The 21,977-nt window shown below is 39.1% G+C and overlaps 1 protein-coding gene across 1 annotated transcript in view; it reads right to left on the reverse strand.

Annotated features, from left to right (window-relative positions):
* Window positions 1-245: 245 nt before the first annotated feature.
* SNX1 (sorting nexin 1) overlaps window positions 246-21,977 on the reverse strand; it is a 39,810-nt gene continuing 18,078 nt past the window's right edge. The window contains exons 3-15 of the mRNA XM_081291699.1: window positions 17,149-17,276; window positions 16,588-16,654; window positions 13,089-13,132; window positions 10,015-10,156; window positions 9,237-9,315; window positions 8,469-8,544; window positions 6,536-6,649; window positions 6,227-6,320; window positions 4,749-4,954; window positions 2,307-2,450; window positions 1,725-1,805; window positions 1,241-1,312; window positions 246-680 (exon numbers count right to left, since the gene is read on the reverse strand). Coding sequence (XP_081147825.1) covers window positions 630-680; window positions 1,241-1,312; window positions 1,725-1,805; window positions 2,307-2,450; window positions 4,749-4,954; window positions 6,227-6,320; window positions 6,536-6,649; window positions 8,469-8,544; window positions 9,237-9,315; window positions 10,015-10,156; window positions 13,089-13,132; window positions 16,588-16,654; window positions 17,149-17,276 — 1,298 coding nt within the window. The 3' untranslated portion in view covers window positions 246-629. The remainder of the gene's footprint in view (window positions 681-1,240; window positions 1,313-1,724; window positions 1,806-2,306; window positions 2,451-4,748; window positions 4,955-6,226; window positions 6,321-6,535; window positions 6,650-8,468; window positions 8,545-9,236; window positions 9,316-10,014; window positions 10,157-13,088; window positions 13,133-16,587; window positions 16,655-17,148; window positions 17,277-21,977) is intronic.

The following is a 21,977-nucleotide window of genomic DNA, read 5'->3' on the forward strand; positions in this document are numbered from 1 at the left end:
AAATTCCTTCTCTAGAGAAATAAGAGTTAAGAATTAGGCAGATTAATACAGCCTCTGAATAACATCTGAGGTAGGTAGAGAAAAAGAAACCCAAGTTCCACAGGGAAGGAGCAGCAAAAACTTATGAACTCCTATACAGAGAAAGTTCCTACACCTGGGCAGCTTCTTGGTTATGAGTATTTCAGACCTGCTTCCCAATTGCTCCCCAAACTAAAGCAAAAAGCACCACCATTCTGAGTCATGTGACCTGATTTTAAAATATTTTATTACATAATCTTTTCATGGCACCATCAGGAGTAACAGAAAACGTTATTCCCAGTTCCTAAACCACATCCTGAAAAATATACATTTGTATTTATATATTTATAGCAATACTTCACCCCTATTCCATAATCCACCACCTACTGTAGTCTTTTGCTTAAAGCAGGAAACTATTCTCTTAGGTAAGAAAATATATATGGAAGCTAAATGAAATATTGGTTAGAGTAACTGGGAACAGTTTGGTCACAGGGGCAGGTAGGAAGGGGCTAAGTCCAGCCTAGGCAAGATGCATCACTGGAGTCCATCAAAGGAAGGACAGTGTATAAAAAGGCAGCGTCACACAGGTAGGCTCTGGTATCCTTGGTCCATTAGGAGATGGCCTTTGCCTCAGGAAGGAAGGCTTCCCAGTACTTTGCCAGCTGCAAAGAAGTGGGGGGACAGTAAGCAAGTACCCCCATGTAGTAGCAGGGCCCGAGTTAGTCTGGGAGGGAGCAAGCACCTCAGCCACCCAAAGGAAGGTGTACTGAGCAGATGCAGAAGCCATAACATTATCTTCCTCTTCCTCTATTAGCTGGAGCATCTGTTTCTGAGTCCCAAGTGGAAGGGAAGTCTCTCTCTAAAGACAATCTTGGTTTTGCCCTGAAGGGTATACTCTTAGAGGCCACAGTTTTGCCCAGCTGTTAACTTCTCATAATAAGGGCCATTCCATACTGATTGAGGTCTCAGCCTCAAGAGGGCTAGGTGGTGCCACAGAGTTGCCCTTACTGGGAGAGAAGTTAATCATAGACTTAGGGCAACACAGTCCAATCCTCCTGTCAGATGTTCTATGCTGGAGCAGCAAGGCCAATTTTCTATTATTAACTATAGCAGGGACCCTCCCTCCAAGCAGGACCTGCACATTTTGTCATTCAAGGCCCAAGTAGGGATCTGACCCTTGGAGTGGGGAGTAGGGGACAAAGTTCATACATAACTTACATACCTGCTGCTGTGAATACAGGAGTGTCTCAAGGTACTTGATCACGTGGTTTTTGAAGTCCTTGGATTTCTCTTTCTATAGGAGACAGGAGTCTACACTAATCATCCAGACAGTTGCTCCTTCCCCTTTTGATAGGATGGTGGTGTTTATTGCTGATCAAGGCCAAACACAGCCTCCGAAAGTAGAGCCAGCAGCTGGAATAACTACAATTTCCAGCCAAATCGTCTCTGCTAATGCTCTGCAAAGCTTTCTTGGAGGACAAAGGATGGGCAGGGAAGGAGTAAGAATGGGGGCCCAGAGGGTACATGGCAGATACAAACTGTTTTGTATCTAATGCTCTGATCTGGCAGTAAGTTTAAGGGAGCTACCATGCCTCAGGAACAAATGCACATATGAGCACACACATGTACACCCACAAGCACACAGAAGGCCTTGTCGGTTCACAAGAACTACACGCTAAGTTAGAAGTTAGACTCTTCTAGCTTACCTCAAACCGTATCACTTCTTTTCGGACCACTGTTGAAATCCTTTCAAAGTCCCTTTCATACTGAGTCACCCGAGACTCCCACTGTGAAGAAAAAGCAAAGAAAGGATCATTTAAGTCTTTACATTTGGTCAGAAATTCCACATGAGACCTCAGCTGATCATTATATCCAGCAGAAGGTTACTTCAGGGGCTGCTGAGAAAGAGATGCCATGTGTTCCAGACCAAGCCTGGTCTTTGAGAAAGCTCTGGTACTGCACAGCTTCTGATTTAGTTCTTACCAGCAGTGCCAGAAGTGCTGCTCCACACCCCCAACTCATTTAATTCTCACCAGGGCACCATTTTTGCATTACCTAAGTAGCCATACCAGGATCCTCTGATTTGGCAAGTCTGGGAGGAATGGGAAGAGAAAAGAGTCAGGCCTAGGGCAGGCCTGCAATCACTCTGAGGCTTACCCAGAAGACAAGGCCCTTTAGTCTCAATTATCTTTTCTGCCTGCTGAGGGGTTCCAAGCATCTGGGTGGAATGAGACCAGGCTCATTCAGAAGCCAGAGAATACCCTGGCAAGGCTGCCTTAGAAACTCACCTCTGTGATCTCATCCTTGGCCTGCTGTAGCTTGTCAGGCCTGTTGGCCCACAACAGCCGAGCCTCAGCCTCTCGCTTCTTCTGCAGCATGGCTTGAGCATCCTGCCAGCGCTGCCATGTCTTCATGCGCTGGTCAAAGGCAGCCTGTGGGGGTAGGGGTTTGGGAGGAGCACAACCAGCTGTTCAGGAGCTCTGCTAGGTCTGCTTTGTAGGGAGGCTCTCCCAGCAGCTGTGCCAGGGAAGGACTGAGCAAGGGCAGGTTCTGCAGCCACAGTTAGTGCCCAGCTGCAAAGTTTAATATCTAGAAGCACAAGCTTGGGTAAGATCCTCTCCAAGCCTTCAGTGGGCCAATGCCATGCTGCTTCATGCTACTTCCGGGATTGGATGGCTAGGAGCACAGTAGATGGCCTGACGCCAGTGATGAATACTATGACTTCCGAAATGCCTCCCTCAGAAAAGTGAGTCCATGAGACTACACATTTTCCCTGGTGCCAGAAATTAAGAATACAGTGGCAGTGAAACACATGATCCAGTTTTCACTGAACTTATCTTCTATTGGAAAAAGCCATTATTGTATTAACAATCACAAACACATACAAGTATGCAGAGTAGCAGGCAAACAAGCAGGGTATTTTAACATAAAGCTTGCTTAGTTTTGGAGATATGTCAGGGAAATCTAACCCAAGGAAGCAAACTTTCAACTGACACTTAAATAGCATACAAGGTTAGCTTAAAATAAACACTTATAACAGGACACTCTGCTTACATCTCAACCACACACTCACATTCTCTAGGCAATCAACGCTGCCAAAAAGCTCCCCAAAGTCTACTTGCTGGTTTTCCCTATTTCCAATCCCTTGAACACAATCAGCATTTCCAGAGAAGGGCAGTTGTTGATTTAACCAAACTACCACCACTCCACATTCGGTTTGTAGACCTCAAGAGGCAGCACAGATCAAAGTGCCTAGGGCCAAACTCCCAGCCCTGTTCCATTAGTTCCCCTTTCCCTATAAAAGTTCCCTGTACATTCCCTAGGCTTCCTTAACATGGGCCTTTGCCAAACCTGAACATTAGGGAGTGCAAAGCCATCAAATTCACCTTCCTCAGCATAATTACTGCTGATTGCCTGCAATTTCTCAGGCAATTTCATATCCAAGACTCAAACTAACAGTGGGCTAGCAGTAGTCTAATTCTAGGTTCAGGGAAGGGCAGGAAAAAAACCTGCTTGTCTCTCAAATCCCACAGAAGCTTATGACATAAAGTGGGAATATGAAGGACTCTGAGAAATGACCAGTCACAGCTCTATGCTCTAAAGCACACTTCCCCAGCCCCAGCCTGTGGAGCTCCAGGATAGCCTCCTCTCCCTCCTGTATATACAAGCTCAGCTGCCTGAGGATATCCAAATATTCTCCAGAGACCCCCATACAATGCTCCTCTCAGAAAGCTTCCCCCAGACAAAGCCCCTTCCCTGAGATGGCTCTCCAATCTAAGTAGTCTGACCAGTTCTAAGAATTCCATAGCAGGTTATTTTTCAAGCCTCTTATCACTCTGGAGTTAGGAGCAAACCAAAGACCAAAGGGAGAGGACAATGAGCAGTCTCATAAGCAACTCTAGTGCAGAGGAAGTGAGAGTCCTAGGAGCATCTCAGATCTTGACAGAACACAGAAACTCCCTAGTGGGAGACATGTTGGGGATGGGGAGTCGGGGGTGGCACCATTCCAACTCAGAGGCTCAGACATCCTGATCCCAAGCTGAATCAGGCCCTTATAGAGTAGGCACAAGGCTCTCTCTTAATTCTTTCCTCTGTTTTAGAGGCCATGAGAGAGCTAATATCACTGCCCAGTCAAGCTTTCTTAATTGCTCTGAGAGGTCATGGAAAACCAGACTGCCCTGGTCACCAGGAGAAAAAGTGAGGTGTTTGATCTGAGGGGCAGGCTGCAGTGTTGTAACCAGGGTGGTCAGCACAGCACAGGGAGGGCTCTGGTGACACGCTCTATCATCAGACCCCTGGCCACACTCCTCCATGCAATGCCAAGCCAGTTCTGTGTAGTTACCTGACTGCCCACATTGGAGGGACAAGTGGAAGCCAGCAAGAGCTCTTATCAGGGCAAAGCCACCGCTTGCTGTTAAGAAGGCAAAGACCAAAGGACTGAGGAAGTCACTGCTCCTTCAACAACAGGGGGGAGGCTATTTGGAAATTCAGGAGTGGTCTTTTCTCCAAATTCATCTAGGAAATTGGCTGTGGGCCTCAAAACAACTCAACAATATTTGACTAACAGTCAAACAGATTGCTTGGTTGGTAGGATACCTTCTCTTATAATAGTAGAAAAAGTTATACCTATTTATAAGCTATAATGAGATTAAATTTCTTGAGACAAAGAAGAGCAAAGAAAATAAAAATTAATCAAGGGAGGAGAAAGAGAAAAAGAAACAGAAGCTTACTCGGACTATGGCCAGGAGGCGAATGTAGTCACTCAGGAGTTCAGCAAGGAGGAAGAAGTCATTGTTGGCCTGTTCCTGGTGAAGCTGCTCAATTTTTTCTTCCACCTCAGCCAGCTGGGAGAGTGCCCGTGACAGTGCCGTGTTGTCCTCGGAACTCCCAAGCATGGCTAGACTCTTTGCAAACTGGGCTGTGTGCAGTGCTAGCTCTGAAAGGAGGAAAAGATAGCAAAGGGCCCTCTGAACTCACAAGGAAAATAGACAAGCCAGTTGACCTTGCATGGCATGTTTTAGCAATTATTTCCCCTGCATATCCAGCAAAAGAGGGCTCCTTTAATCTAGTAACCTATAATACACTCGACCGTATTCAGAAAGTGAAGGGAAAATGTCCTGATCACAGAATAGGAAGGAGAGGCACCTGCTAACATACATTGGGCCTACCTGAAGGAAGCAGTTTCAATATTCCTGGAGAACACCAAGGGCCAGTTAATACAAATGGGCCAAAGGAATAAAGGTGTTTTGTTGTTGTTGTTTATATTTTGGTTTTGGTACTAGAGTTGATCCCAGGGTCACTTAACAACTCAGCCACATCCCCAGCCCTTTTTATTTTTCATCTTGAGACAAGGTCTTTCTTGCTAAGTTGCTGAGGCTGGCTTCATACTTTCAATACTCCTGCCTCAGCCTCCCATGCTGCTAGGATTACAGGTGTGTGCCACTGTGCTCAGTGAATGATGCTTATTTTTATGTTAAAGCTCATGAACTATGTCTACATGCAAGAGATACATACTATTGTAGTCTTACATGCTCTAGAGCAGAGCAAACCTTTTCTGTAAAGGATCATATAGCAAATATTTTACGCTTTGCAGGGCACATATGGTATAGCTGCATGTTCTTTTCTTTCCCATATCCTCCCTTTAAATGTGTAAAAACCATTATTAGCTCAAGGGAATAGGCCCCAGGGCCAGGTCATCATTTGCCAACCCTTACATTGGCCTCATGTTAATGGTCTTTCTTTTAGAATTCTAATTATCAATATGTTTAAGGCAAAGAAGGAAAGCTTTCCAAATTTGGAAAATTTCACTAGCTCTTAAGCAACTCCCACCAAAGAAAGATGAAAAGGGTTAGGAGGCATGTGATTTCCCTGAATTAACACAACCATGTAGCTGAAGCATGTATGACTTTTTCTTGGATGTAAGCCACAACTCAAACACTTTTAACAAAAGCCTTCATCCCAGGTCAATATGTATCTGGGACAGCTTCTCTGCACCTCTCTCAGGTAGAAAGTCCAGTGCCCACAGTGGCTGAATAAAGTTTCCTTCCAGTAGATGTAGGATTTATCTTTTTAATCTGAACATCAAGGACCAGGTGGGCTGAAAATTTCAACTTAGATGCCTGAGAGACTTGGGAACAGCATGCTCTCCCATCTCCAGCTCACTGGAGACAATTGCCCCTAAGTCCAAGTACATTTCGGAGGTGGTTACCTTTTCTGTGGTTGACAAGAGTTTCTACCACAGCATGTAGTTTCCTTAGGCGTTGTTCCTCACACTCTACTTCCTGGAGTTTCTCTTCAAACCACTGAAACACAAGGCCAAAGCTTCAATGGAGGTTACTTGCATAGGGGCAGAGCAGTCTTTCCTTGGCATTTTTTTTTTTTAAGGGACTGAATTCTTTTAAAGTTGTTTTTTAATTGAGAAAAACAGTCTCTAATCTCAGAAATTTCAGGAATTCTCAGGGCTTCTGACCAATAAGTCTGAGAGGCAGAAGGAGCTGAGAGGTACAGGGCTACTCACAATGTCTGATTCATTCATCTTGATGGTCATTTTGCTGACTGCATCTGTGGCTTTGTTGAACATCTTGAGGAGACCAGCACCACTCAATGTCTGAGTACCAACGGCCCGTGGCAGCTACAAGACCAAGAAGGCGGGGATGGCAAGTTATCTGCTGCCCCTATTTTAGGTTCAGAAGAATTAGTATCCATCAGATGGCATGCCCAAAACTTGCCAAACTAATTATTTGAACTGTAAATTGTTGTTGTATTCTAAGGCAGTTACATCAGTCTAAAACTAATATATACAACAGGAAAAATCAAAGGACTATGTTAAAACAATCAGTAAAGTTTTCAGATTTTGATATTATTCATAGAAAAAAAGTAGACTGGGGTTGTTACGTGGCTAGGTGACCCCACATTTGAGACTGTCTGCCTACTCAGGTATGATCTGCTTAATTACCAAGCATACTTTTGTTAAGTCAAAAGTTCCTTTGCATTAGCACATGTTGCACACAAACCAGACTTAAGTCTTGAGAGACTTTGAAGTTATGTTGTGATTTCATTTAAGTTTTCTGCATTAAACAAGTGTCCAATAATAGGAACATTATTTATTTGTATTAGGTTACTTTTACATAGTAGATTATGCTACAAAAGTTAGACTTTAGTGCTTAGCCCTTTATGGCAGTAGTTCCCAAGTTGGGATCATTTTGCCCTCCAAGGGCACATTCGGCAATGTCTGGCTGCTACAGTTTAGGAGGAAGGGCTACTGGTATCTAGTGGGTAGAGGCCAGAGATGGTACTAAAACATCTTGCAATTTATAGGACAGTCCCCACAAGAATTAATCCAGCCCAAAGTGTCCACATAGACAAATCCTGTTCTATGAGTAAGGATGAGGCAGTGAAAAGGAAATATGGACTTAAGAATACCCAGGGGCAGAATTAAAAGAGTTACAACATTTGATTGAGAATTTTTCATTAATAAATTCATTTTAAAGAAAAAAAATTCTATATACTTAGAATTTTTGGTTATAGAGGTCAAAAGACAGCCTAATTGTGTCTTACTGAACCACCACAGAGATCTATTTATTTTCTTCATTAGAGAAAATACTCTATGTGCAAATTAAAGAAAAATGTAAAAGTTAAAAACAAAATAGTAGTTTTATCCTGTTATTTTCTTTTACTTTTCTGAGATAAAACACTATTTTTTTAAATTAAAAAAAAACACTATTTTATCTAGAGCTTCTTCTGATCCTTAATGACTTGAGTTTCTACACTTATATTTATATGGTGTTGCATGTTTCAGTTTTTGTAACTTTTTTTTTAAATTTATTTTTATATGGTACTGAGGATCCAACTCAGTGCCTCATACATGTGACACTAGTGCTCTACCACTAAGCTATAACCCCAGCCTCTGTAACTCTTTTAAAACATGCTTCCACATATTAGTATTTCCATATACTCTGTTTATGAAGAGAAAAAAGTATTGGTTATATTGTTAGCAATTGTACTGTCTCCAGTTTTTTACAATCATTACAATCATGAATAGCCTAGGCAAAGCCTGTAAAAAAGACTGTCCACTTGAATCCACACTTTTGCTACATGTCAAATTCTATGGGTTTTGGTAACTGGTTTTTAACCAATGCTCCTCAACTCCTGCAACAAAATACACATTCAAGTGAGCCAACAGGTAACCTATAAAATATATGCCAAGGACCTGCCAAATAGATCTCTGTGTTGGTTCAGTAAGACACAATTAGGCTGTCTTTTGTCCTCTATAACCAAATTACTTTTATTTCAAAGGCTGAAAGATACTTATAATTCTTGGGTGGTCACATAAAGCTAGGATGTATTCTGATGCTAGTCACGTTAAATACTCAAATATCTGGTGAATGAGGTGGTTTCATTTCACAAGGAGTAGATATAAATTATGAAATTCAGTTTTGGACAATACTAACCTCTTCTTTTTCCAAAAACTCCCTGACATCAGGGTCCTGTAACATAGTAGGATGATTCACAACCCTTTGAAGGTACCTAAAGGGTAAAGAGTTATCATCTGGTTAGATGATCTGACCTCAGAAGGTTTTGGGTAGTACATTGCTAGCAGAGGCACCATATCTTTCACTACTTAAAATATTTGTCCTCAGAGAAGGTACACAAATAGGACACTGCTTTTAAGTACATTCAATTTCATGTTCTTCCCACTTCCAAAAAAGGACAATAAAAGAACTACTCAGAAAGAGACCAAAGAACCATTATTCATATTTGATTATTAAAGAAAATTAATATGATTGTTCATCAGGACGGAGACAGAAAAGAAAATGGTTTGTGCCCAAGAGTGCGAAATAAGAGATTTAGAAAAAGTCAGGGATAACATGTAGGTGTGACTCTTTTTTTGGGGAGGGGTATTGGGGTTTGAACTTGGGCACTTGACCACTGAGCCACATCCCCAGCTTTATTTTGTATTTTATTTAGAGAGAGGGTCTCAATGAGTTGCTTAGCACCTCACTTTTGCTGAGGTTGGGTTTAAACTCTCGATCCTCCTGCCTCAGCCTTCAGAGCTGCTAGGATTACAGGCACGCGCTAATGCACCCGGCAAGGTTTGACTCTTTAATACAATCAAATTTCATGGCTACTAACTCAAGCAAACATCTCATAATTAAGTCTCAATTTCAACTTCTTACTTGTTCTCAAGTTATTCAGAAACATGTTTGTATGGCACCTACCTTTCTAGAGCAGCCCTCCGTTTTTCAAGAAATTCTGCAGAGGAAGAATCTTCCTTCCCAACTTTCACTTTTGTCATTCCTAGAATGGAATTTAAAAAGCAAAATAACCAGAAATCATAAAAGAATAAATCTATTTTATTTTATAGGTACTGGGGATTGAACCCAGGGAGATCTCTACCACTGAGCTCCACCTCAACCCTTTTCATTTTTATTCTGAAACAGGGCTTAAGGTGCCAAGGTTGGCCTCAAACTTGTAATCCTCCTGCCTTAGCTTCCAAGTCATTAGGATCACAGGGCATGCCCACTGCCTTTGCCTGATAAATTATTTTAAAGTCACAAGGAGGAAAGGCCTCAAGGATAGCACTAAAAAACACAACCAAAAGCCACTTCTGTGTCATGAGCAGGCAAGAACAAAAGGTTCTTTACATCAGAGTTATTTTTTTTAAACTAGTTTCCAGGGCTATGGTTGTGGCTCAGTGGTAGAGCACCTGTCTAGTAGGTATGAGGCACTGGGTCTGATCATCAGCACCACATAAAAATAAAGGTATTGTGTCCATCTACAATCAACCAACCAATAAATAAAGACACAAGACAGTAACAAACTAAGCTAAAACCAAAGCACCCTATTGTACCCAAGGAAAGAGAACGGTCAAAATATGCTATTTCTCTAGACTTCAAGTGTTCTAAACTATTAATAGAAGTAGTCATATACTACAGAGTAAATTCATAATAGAAAGACAGTAAAGGAAAAAACCCAAAAGAAAGACCTCAGGCTTACCTATTAGGCTCTTCTCAGGTGGAGGAGGGACAATGAAACCATTCTGAGAATGTTTCTCTGAAAGCTTCTCATAAAGACCCAGAAAGTCACTAAATCTTCTTTTCACTGCAAACTGTTTACTTCTGAACATTGGTAGGCTCGTCTTGGGTACAGAAAACACACAAGGTGATTTTATTCCAAATACAAGATGAATGAGTATCTTGAGAGCCATCCAGCTGACATCAAATGACTCCATTTCCCAGATCCTTGCCCTTTAGCCACCTAGCAAATAACTTTCTTTGAGGCACAGACAATCTTGTTTGAGCTATAGGCTACTTTGGCAGTCTGGATGCCTAAGAAGAACAGCTCAGAATAATGATTTTAAATGCAAAAAAATATAAAATATATAGAATTACAAAGGAAACCAACTAAATTCAAATATAGCTTCATTCCTAGATTAAGAATACTTGCTCTAAAGAAACAATGTTGAATTCTAGTTTAAAGGCAGAATTCTACTCTCCCCAATACTGGGTTTATCCTTTACTGGTCTTCAATAAACATTTCATCCTTTATTGACTCATGTAATAAGGTATTAGTTGCTGGAATTAAAGCAGACAGGGGCTGGGGTTATGGCTCAGTGGTAGATTGCTCGCCTAGAATGAATGAGGCACTGGGTTCAATTCTTAGCACCACATAAATGTAAAATAAAGATATCGTGTCCACCTAAAACTAAAAAATAAATTAAAAAAAATAAATAAATTACAGCAGACGAACTAAAAAATGAGACTAATGAAAGAATGTTTCTAAGAGGGGTAGGAAGGAATCAGATGATCATTGTCTAAGCTGTAGACACTAACCTTTGTAGTGTCATGGGATCTCGAGCTCACACAAGACAGGCCAACAGCAGTAAAAATACAATACAAAGGAGAGTGAGAGTAAAAAAAGGACTAACCAGAGATGTAAAATTTAATAAGGATGGCCTAGCCAATTGCTGGCAATAAAGTAAATCAATGGGAGCTTTTATACACTGCTAATAGAAGTATTAATTGGTGTGTGTGTGTGTGTGTATTTTTATACAAATTGGGAGTTAACAAATGTTAAAAAAAAAAAGTTTGTATTCCTTAAATTCAACATCTGCAGTACGTATGACAAAGGGAAACTATTCCTAGTTATGTACCCTAGAGAAACTCCTCCATGGGTATGCTAGAGACATGCAAGAAAGTACAGAGTTCATAGAAACAAAAACTGGAAACATGTTTCATGACAGGAAAACAGATATACTACCATACAATGGACTAACTACAGCTATGCCCTATAAGAATGGTTTTGAGAAACAATGCTAAGTTTAAAAGTACTATTTTCAGCATGATGTATGTACTTTCAATACTGGGGATTGAATCCAGAGCCTCATGCATAATAGGTGAGCATTCTACCACTGAGATACACCCCCAGCCCTTTTTATTTTTTACTTGGAGATTCAGTCACACTACATTTCCAAAGTTGGCCTTGAATTTATAATTTTCCTGTGTAGTCTTCTGAGTAGCTGGCATGAGCAACTGCACACAGCATGACAGTATTTTTATGAAATTAAAAATGAAAGCAAATTGGTATATTATTCAGAGATACATATATAAAGATTATATTTGTTTATTTATTTAATGGTACTAGGGATTGAACCCAGAGGTGCTTAACCACTGAACTACATACTCAGCCCTTTTTATTTTATTTTTTTATTTTGAGACAAGGTCTCAGTAAGTTGCTGAGGCTGGCTTTGAACTTGTGATCCATCTGCCTCAGCCTCCCGGGCCTATGGGATTTCAGGTGTGTATCTCTGTGCATGGCAATTAAGATTTTTTAAAAAGGGAAAAAGAGAACTCAGGAGAGTGGTCACCTCTAAGATATGAGGAGGAGACATGACAGGGAGAAGAAACATGAAGATACAGTCAATGGTACTCTACTTATAACTGGCTATATGTTCTAGGCTTAATTTTATTTTGCTTTATAACTTGCATAAACATTACATAAGTTTCATTTTAGTTTTATTTTTGAGACAGGGTGGTCTCAAACTCCCTGGCTCAAGTGATCCTCCTGCCTCAATCTCCTGAGTCACGGGTTACTGGCATGCACCACCATACTAGACTGTTATGCAAATAAAATTATATTAAATCTGCCATTCCAGGATCTCTTGCTAAAATATACCTGTATATTAAAAAGTAATACCAGACTTGAAGGGAAGAAAAAAGTTAAAGTATTAAAAGCAGCTCTCTATTAAAAACCTAAGAAGAGCTGAGGTCTTTGTTGTGGTACTGAGGATTGAACCCAGGAGTGCTTTACCACTGAACTACATCCCCAGCCCTTTTAAATTTGTTTGTTTGTTTGTTTAAGACAGGGTCTTGCTAAGGTGATGAGGCTGACCTAGAACTTGAAATGCTCCTGCCTCAGCCTCCCAGTCTCTGGGATCACAGAGATATGCCACTGCACTGGGCTCAACTGTTTGTTTGTTTGTTTATTTATTTATTTATTTATTTGGTTTGTTTGTGGCACTAGGGATTGAACTCACATTCTAGGTAAGCACTCACACATGCTAGGCATGCATACTACCACTGAGTTATGCCTCAGCTGTGCCCCCACCCCATCTTTTAAAAATTATTTTGAGATAGGGTCTCACTAAGTTGCCCAGACTGGCCTCCAACTTAGATTTCTCCTGTCTCACCCTGCCAAGAAACTGTGATTACAGACATGTGCCATCATAACTGGTTGACCTCAGAATTTCTAAACAGGTAAACTACTCTTGGCTTGGGGAAGCCCATGAAACTAGTTCCACACCACACAGTTCCTAAGGGGAATGGGGATAAATCAGATACACGGCACATCTTAATAAAATTTAACAACATTTCACACTGAAATGTTAGACCTCTGGAATAATGATGGAAAGGCTCAGTGTGGAGTATCCAGATAAGGTTATCTTAGTATAAAAGGGGATTTCTAAACATGAAGGGAAAATGTGGGCAAAGAAACCAAAAGATACCCAGAATAATCTGAATGATGACCTTGGTATGATTGGTGAGGTAATAAGCAGGGTCACTGGGACTCACCTGTGTTGTAACTTTGTAGGCCACATAGGCATTCATACCATCCCCTGTGGGAGAACAAGAAAGCAAGAAAGGATTATCCTTTAAACCAAAGCAGTGTAAATTCAGTAACATTTAACCAGGAATCATAAGCACAGGAACCCTACATAAAAAGGATTTGTTTTAACTCCAAGCTTTACATGTGATCCTAGAATCCAGTTCCTACTTTGCCTCAGGGCCTCTATGGCACATATAATGCCCCCCACAGATGCTGGCTGGGCCCCAGTCTGAGTTAGACAAGAGAGTTAGCCTCCTGTTCCAAAACCAGGCTCCATTTATACCCTCCACAAAGCAGCACTGGATACTGACAATCCATCAGTTGTTACCATGCCAATATTTGGGCTGGTTACACACATCTGTCCAAAACCAAACAATTCTCTTGCTGTATAAAGCAAGAGGAGAAGGAAGCAACTGATGTAAAAGGAAACAAGTAGTTCTACCCTAGGCTAGCTCTGGGCTTGGTTTGCTCTTTCAGAAATACAATCATGGCCCCCTCCACTGGGACTGGGGGACACTGACCTCTCTGATCTAGCATGTTCACCCAGAGTAAAGGGCCTGGCAGGAAGACACTTGGGCTGCCTGATGTCACAAAAATCTCCCTTTCCTGAGGAATTATTTTTATGAAAAAGCCTTTGATTGTTAAATAATCTGGGATTCAAGCAACTGTTTTTCTCTGTGGTAGTGTTCTGACCTAGACCACTTAGGGAGATAAAGGCACCATTGACTCCTTAAGCACTGAAAAGACATACATTGGAATCCACAGAGTCACAGCTCCAGTGCTGGACCATGGCATCTTGGGTTGGTTTTGTCCCCTTCCTGCTTTATCCCTGGATTCCTCCCCACATCAAACAGGAAAGCCTAGGTTAATAATTAGTTGTTGCTTAAACTCCTGAATTAGTTCTGGGTGGGGGTCAGGGGAAGAAGGAGCAATACTGGATCAAAAGGTCACATACAAGAACTTGGTTTCAAAAAGATGGCTGGAAATGCACAGAGTGCACAGAGAAGCTGGAGATTATACAGGACTAGAGGGCAGGTCTGCTCTATCTTCTCAACATCTAACAAATGAGTAATGTACAAAACAGAAATTAAGCTAATTTAAGCTAAGCTTTAGAAATTATCGTATGCTGATTACCACACCTTTAGTTCTCTTCTAAGCCATTTGTACTACATTGCCTAATATTACTAAGGATATTCACCACTGGAAGGAAAAAAGCTAAATTTACTTTATAGAAATATATTCAAAATTTTATTCACTGTTGAAGTAGTTATGTTCCAATGTTCAAAAGGCCAGTTTCATAATTTCATGATCTTCAGATACTCTGCCTATGTGTCAGCCACTTCTACTAAGGTAATATGTGTGAAAAAAGACATACTGTTTACATATGGACAGAGTACATAAGATGTGGAAATGGGGTAATAATACAAGAGTCTTAAAATTTACATAAATTTCTTAAATAATTTCTGAGAAGTAAAAATGGCATATATAAATTACCAAGTTCTAAAAAGAGTATCCTGGTCAGAGTAGGATTCTAATTTCTATAGTGGTGTGTGGGCCAAAGAAGCACATGTTGAATAAACAGCCCATACGTAAAGTTTTGTTAAAAAATCAGACCCTGGGATATGGTTGTAGCTCAGTGATAGAGCACTTGCCTGGTATGTGTGAGGCACGAGGTTCAATCCTCAGCACCACATAAAAATAAATAAATAAATGTTTTATGTCCATCTACAACTAAAAAAGAAAAAAGGCCCTAATATGAATATGTTTTAATAAGTTGGTTTCTTGGCATCACATGACTAAGAATCCAGGGGAATAAAAGATTATTACCAAGAGTGATTTGTGTTCAAATAAATCTAATCCATAAGACATTTAAATTATCCTACTATAGGGCAAATTATGCCCCTCCAAAATGATATGTTGAATGTCCTAATTCTTAGTACCTCAGCATGTGACCTTATTTGAAAACATGGCCTTTACAGATATAATCATGTTAAAATGAGGACATCAGGGTGAGTCCTCCTCCAGTGTGAGTGGTGTCCTTATAAAAATAGGGAAATTCAGATGAAGAGCTATACATGCATAAAGGAGAGATGATATGGAGACACTTAGAAAAAATGCCACGTGACAATGAAGGCAGACATTGGAATGATACATCTATAAGCCAAAGAACACCTAAGGCTATAAGGATCTGAGAGAGAGGCATGGAATTAGACTTCACAAAATTTCTGCTTCTAGCTCTAAAAAAGATAAAAAGTTAGGAATTATATTTTTTCTTTTAATTATTACATTTGTCTTCTTAACCATATGAACATCACTCTTTGTTTAGGAGGACAAAGCTCTAAAATAGCCTTTTCTGTAAGGGACTATACCTGGAACAAGGAAAGTCAAGGTCTATTATTTTTTGGTAATAACACAAACCTGGGAGAGGGGAAAGTTACCCTAAAAATTCAAGTCTGGCCAAAGTTAAGTATTACTTTTTTTGAAAATCTAATTTTAGTTTGACCATGCTTAAACTTGGGTCCCTTAGTCTTTCATCTATGAGAAGAGGATGCCAACTTCTCCATCTCATTTAGAATACCAACGCGAATGACAAATGTTATGTATAGCAAAAGTTTCAAATTTCTTGAGGAATTTTATTTTTTAAATTTTACTTTTTAAAAATAAATATGGAATGCTTTGCGAATTTGCATGTCATCCTTGCACAAAAGCTATGCGAATCTTCTCTGTATCTTTCCAATTTAAGTATATGTGCTACCAATGTGAACACCCATATCCCAGAATTCTAACATATATTTTAAACTACTTATATGGAATTTATGATCTAAAAATGGAGTAAAGGGTTGGGGCTGTAGCTCAGTGGCACAGTACTTGCCTAGCATATATAAGGCACTAGGTTCGATCCTAAGCAATGTATAAAAATAAATAAATAAGGGGCTGGGGGTGTGACTAAGCAGTAGAGCGCTCACCTAGCATGTGGGAAGCCCTGGATTCAATCCTCAGCACCACATAAAAACAAACATTAAATATTTTTAATAAATAAATAAAACAATTATAAAAAATAAAAAGGGAGTAAATGGTCTTAGCAACTCTGAAGGAGAAGGTAATATTTGAGTTTTAAAAAAGGGATTCTAGGGGCTGGGATTGTGGCTCAACGGTAGAGTGCACACTTAGCACATTCAAGGCCCTGGGTTCGATCCTCAGCACCACATAAAGATAAATAAAATAAAGTATAAAAAATTATTTTTTTAAAAAAGGGATTCTAATAGTATTTGATGTCTCCACTTTTTCTTCTTAAAGCACAGAAAAACTAAGTACTGCGTAACTGGTGTCTCTGGTCTTTGAAGTATAGCTAGGGTTATATTTTTACAGCTGGTTCGGCTCTGCAGGTAGCCATCCCCAAATTAGCTACCCACACTTTCTACCTGTCCCCATCCTAATATCACAAGGAGTTCCAAGGGCACTTACCTATCTTCTCAGGATCAGTAATACCAACTGTCAAATCAAAGTGATCCTCCTGTTCTTCTTCCTCTAGCTTTTTAAAGAAAAAATAAGTCATGCAAGTTGATGTGAAATTAATTTTATCCATTACTATATATCCATATAATAAAGTAAAGATATACCTGTCTATATATATATGTGTTCAGCTCTGTCCATTCCCAATAATTTCAGTGAACCAATGCCCTCAATTTTAAGTTGGGAACCAGTTCACAGGTCTTTGTTACATCTATCCCCTTGAAATCTCATTTGGATGGCAATGAATAACTACTAGATTTTGGAAGACACTTGCCTCTTTCAGGCTAAGGAGGGAGTAAAGAAAGACTACATGAAAGCCTTTGTGCTATCTTCTGGGTAACAGACCGTTTAAGAAATGGTTCTTTACAGGATTCTAGCTGTCTATTAATCACAGCAGGTCTCCTTCAGGAATCATAAATGTTTTCTCAAGGTTTATACTCAACTAACTTCAAACTAGTGACAACACAGTCCTAAAAATCCAAAAGCAACCAGACCAATAGCACAGATTCTCACCTCCTCATAGCTTGGCTGGGGCTTAGAAGAATTTGTGGCTTCCTGTGGAGGAAGAGAAATGAGTGTTTTGGCTGGTACCGTCTTCTGATTATTTTGTGTGTTGTCCAGGGATAGCTCCACTGTGGCATCTGAAAACAGTTGATATTTTTAAATAAAGGTCAATAATGGGTCTTTGAAAGCTGAACTTCAGTTCAACAGCCTGACTCATAAGAACATCAGCAAGCACTCTTAAGTAAATACTTGGTGGCTCTCAGATTAAGAGAACAAGAGTCGGGCTGGGGATGTGGCTCAAGCGGTAGCGCGCTCGCCTGACATGCGTGCGACCCGGGTTCGATCCTCAGCACCACATACAAACAAAGATGTTGTGTCCGCCGAAAACTAAAAATAAATAAATAAATATTAAAAAAAAAAAGAGAACAAGAGTCACAAAATTTTACATGGATAAAAGGGAAAGAACATGAGGAAAGTGTTCTTTTAGCACAGCCTTATTAGTAGAGCAACTTCTCCTTTTTCTTTCCAACCACAACTACTTGGTCACACTCTCCCATCTAGAATTTAGTCAAGAACTAGGAATCAAGCCAGGAGTAGTGCAGGCCTATAATTCCAGCTACCTGGGAGGCTGAGGTGGAAGGATCAAAAGTTCCAGGCCGCTAGGCAAACTTAAAAAAAAAAAAAGACCATTTCAAAATACAAATGTAAAAAAGAACTGTGATAAGCTCAGTAGCAAAGCACTTGCCTAGCATGTGTAAAGCCCCGAGTTCAATCCCCAATACTGCAAACAAACTAAAAAATGGATCAAGCAAAAAGATTCCATAGCCAAAATAAGTGTACCAATTAATTTTACTCTCAGGGGTATTCCTTTATAACCTGACATGAAGCCTATTTATCTCATTATAATTGTTTATAAAAGGACAATGTTTGTTTATCTGCTTTACAAATCAATGTGTAAGAAGAGGCAAGCATACTGACAAAAAAAAAAAAAAAAAACCCATCAAATGAGAGTCAGGAAAAATGTAAGCCAGAAAAAATGGACTCAAGGTAACAAACAGTTATTAATATTCAGGAAAGGGAAGTCTGCTACACCTGAGGACATCATTGTTATTTTAAAACTTAAGGATTGTTCAAAATTATAGTTTAGATATCCTTATAAAGATTGAATCGCATTAAAACATGCATCCAAAGAGGAAAAAAATTATACCTGCAATACCTAAAAATATGTCTGATCTAAGTAGTGATTAAGAGCTACTTTTGTCTATCTGAGAAAAACTCAGTTGAGCAGAACAACTCATTGTCTAAATGTTCCAGAGAGGGAACGTTTAAAATAGCATTATGTATCATTTTTAGACATTAAAAGTTCTTATGCAAATAAAAAAGGATGTACTTTCAACTTGGAGCAATAAAGCTAGATGTTCTAAACCTAACCAGTTTTTTGTTGTTGTTGTTCTTTCTAGTAAAGAAAAACATAAATATCATTCAGGTTTGGTCTGATCAGTAGATGTTCAATTCATCTTAGGAACTTCAAAGAAGCTATTTCTTTTTCTCTTTCAGATTTTCATTTGAAGCTAAGAAAAAAAACAGAGATAGGGATCCAGAAAACATAATCAAGTTCTAGGTCAGTGTGCTAATCATTAAATGTGAATCATGTGCCACATTGTTAGAAAAGAACCTGATCCCTATCAGGAAAGAGAAAACAGTAGTAATATAATCTGACCATGGAGTACGAGTATAAAACAGAAAAAAATATACATAATGAACATGTTATGTTGTTAGGAGTCTTTGAAACAAACAACCAGTGGAGTGCGTGAAGGATATTCCCATCATGCAGGTTCCACATAAATAATATATGTGTGTGTTTGGAAATGAAACAGACAGGAAGTGCTACTGCTAATTCAAAATGTTTGGCTTGAGTGCTAGTAAGAACCTTTTGAAAAGCTGTATATTTTCTATGGAATTCATGTAACAAAGATGCTCAAACTTACATTAAAATAAGCTTTTTTTCTTTGAACTCCTGATAAGAGTAATGGAAAAAGCCTTTGGCTCCATAAGATTCTGATCATCACTAGACTAATGATGTAGAATATATATCAGAACATTTAAATTTCTATAGTCAATATCATATTGGTTCATGCCTATAATCCCACTTACTGGGGAGTTGAAGACAAGATTACAAGTTGAAGGCCAATCTTGGCAACTTAGCAAGATACAAGCTCAAAATTTAAAAAAGGCTGGGGATGTAGCTTAGTTGGTAGAATAGCCCTAGGTTCAACCTCCAGTACCACAAAAATAAAATAAATGACTAAATAAAACATCTGAGAAGCTATTCAAGTCCTAAACTAAATGTCTCATTATAGACATTCCTTTTTAGAAATATCTTATGTTCCTTTCTTAGTAGTGAGGCAGGTATTGGTTACATATGAAACTGGTAGGGGAATAAAGTAAATAAGAATCATTATCACTGATAAATGTGTTCTTTGTTTTTTTTTTAAAGTGTGATATTTTTACCTTTTTTTTTTAAGAGAGAGAGAGATGAAAGAGAGAGAGAAAGAGAGGGAGAATTTTTAATATTTATTTTTAAGTTTTCAGCGGATACAACATCTTTGTTTGTATGTGGTGCTGAGGATCGAACTCAGGCCACACGCATGCCAGGCCAGCAGGCTACCGCTTGAGCCACATCCCCAGCCCGATAAATGTGTTCTTAATAAAGATATCCACTATTTATAAAGCCTAGGCATGGGGATAAGTCTGTTACACTAAGATTTCAGGTCATCTTATAAGAAAAGATCATATACAAGTTAAATTATCTCAAAGATAGAAAATTCACCTTTTCAATTTGTCATATAACTAAAAGAATTCATTATTTGCATTTATATCATTTCTCCTGCAGAAATTTTATTAAAAAAAATAATCACTGTCAAATGAATAGTGTGCACTTTTAAGTTTCAGAGATAAAAGAAGTGGAAAATCTTCTCAATCTTTGTATTTCTTCTAAACTCTTCTTCCCTCTCATGTCTTTAAAATTTCCTACCAAATAATTATAATTTTGTGGGTTAGTCTCTGTGTCCTCTATTCTGTAACATTGGTCTACCAGTCTGTTTTGGTGCCAATACCATGCTGTTTTTGTTACTATTAATCTGTAGTATAGTTTAAGGTCTGGTATAGTGATGCACCTGCTTCACTCTTCCTGCTAAGGATTGCTTTAGCTCTTCTGGGTATCTTATTTTTCCAGATGAATTTCATGATTGCTTTTCTATTTCTATGAGGAATGTCATTGGGATTTTGATCAGTATTGCATTAAATCTGTATAGTGCTTTTGGAAGTATGGTCATTTTGATAATATTAATTCTGCCTATCTAAGAGCAAGGTAGATCTTTCCATCTTCTAAGGTCTTCTTTGACTTCTTTCTTTAGGTTTCTATTAATTTTCATTATATAGATCTTTCACCTCTTTCATTAAGTTGATTCCCAAGTCTTTAAATTATCTTATATTAGACAAAGGTGCCAAAAACATGCATTGGAGAAAAGATAGCCTCTTCAACAAATGGTGCGGGGAAAACTGGAAATCCATAATCCATATGTAACAAAATGAAATTAACCCCTATCTCTCACCATGCACAAAACTCAACTCAAAGTGAATCAAGGACCTATGAATTAAACCAGAGACCCTGAAGAAAAAGTAGGCCCCAATCTCCATCATGTGGGATTAGGCTCCAACTTCCTTAATAAGACTCCTAAAGCACAAGGATTAAAATCAAGAATCAATAAATGGGATGGGCTCAAACTAAAAAGTTTCTTCTCAGCAAAAGAAACAATCTGTGAGGTGAACAGAGAGCCTACATATTGGGATCAAATCTTTACCCCTCACATATCAGATAGAGCACTAATCTCTAGGGTATATAAAGAACTCAAAAAGTCAAACACCAAAAAAACAAATAGTTCAATCAACAAATGGGCCAAGGACCTGAAGAGACATTTCTCAGAAGATGATATAAAATCAGTCAACAAATATATGAAAAAATGTTCATCATCGCTAGCAATTAGAGAAATGCAAATCAAAACTACTCTAAGATTTCATCTCCAGTCAGAATGGCAGCTATTATGAATACAAACAATAAGTGTTGACAAGGATGTGGGGGAAAAGGTACAGTCATACACTGCTGGTGGGACTGAAAATTGGTGCAGCCAATACGGAAAGCAGTATGGCGATTTCTTGGAAAACTGGGAACGGAACAAGCATTCATTTGACCCAGCTATCCCTCTCCTGGGTCTATACCCAAAGGACTTAAAAACAGCATACTATAGGGACACAGTCACATCAATGTTTATAGCAGCACAATTCATAATAGCCAAACTGTGGAACCAACCTAGATGCCCTTCAATAGATGAATGGATTAAAAAAAATGTGGCATATATACACAATGGAATATTACTCAGCAATAAAAGACTAAAATCATGGCATTTGCAGTAAGTGGATGGAGTTAGAGAAGATAATGCTAAGTGAAGTTAGCAATCCCAAAAAACCAAATGTTGAATGTTTTCTCTGATATAAGGAGGCTGATTCATAGTGGAGTAGGGAGAGGGAGCATGGGAGGAATAGACTAACTCTAGATAGGGCAGAAGGGTTGGAGGGGAAGGGAGGGGACACGGTGTTAAAAATGATGGTGAAATGTGATGGTCATTATTATCCAAAGTACATGTATGAAGACACGAATTGGTGTGAATATACTTTGTATACAACAAGAGATATGAAAAATTGTGCTCTATATGTGTAATAAGAATTGTAATGCATTCTGCTGTCATATATAAATTAAAAAAAATAATTTAAAAAAAAAT

This window comes from Spermophilus citellus (assembly GCF_964194105.1).
Source record: "Spermophilus citellus genome assembly, chromosome: 4".
NCBI classification, from domain to species: Eukaryota; Metazoa; Chordata; class Mammalia; order Rodentia; family Sciuridae; genus Spermophilus; species Spermophilus citellus.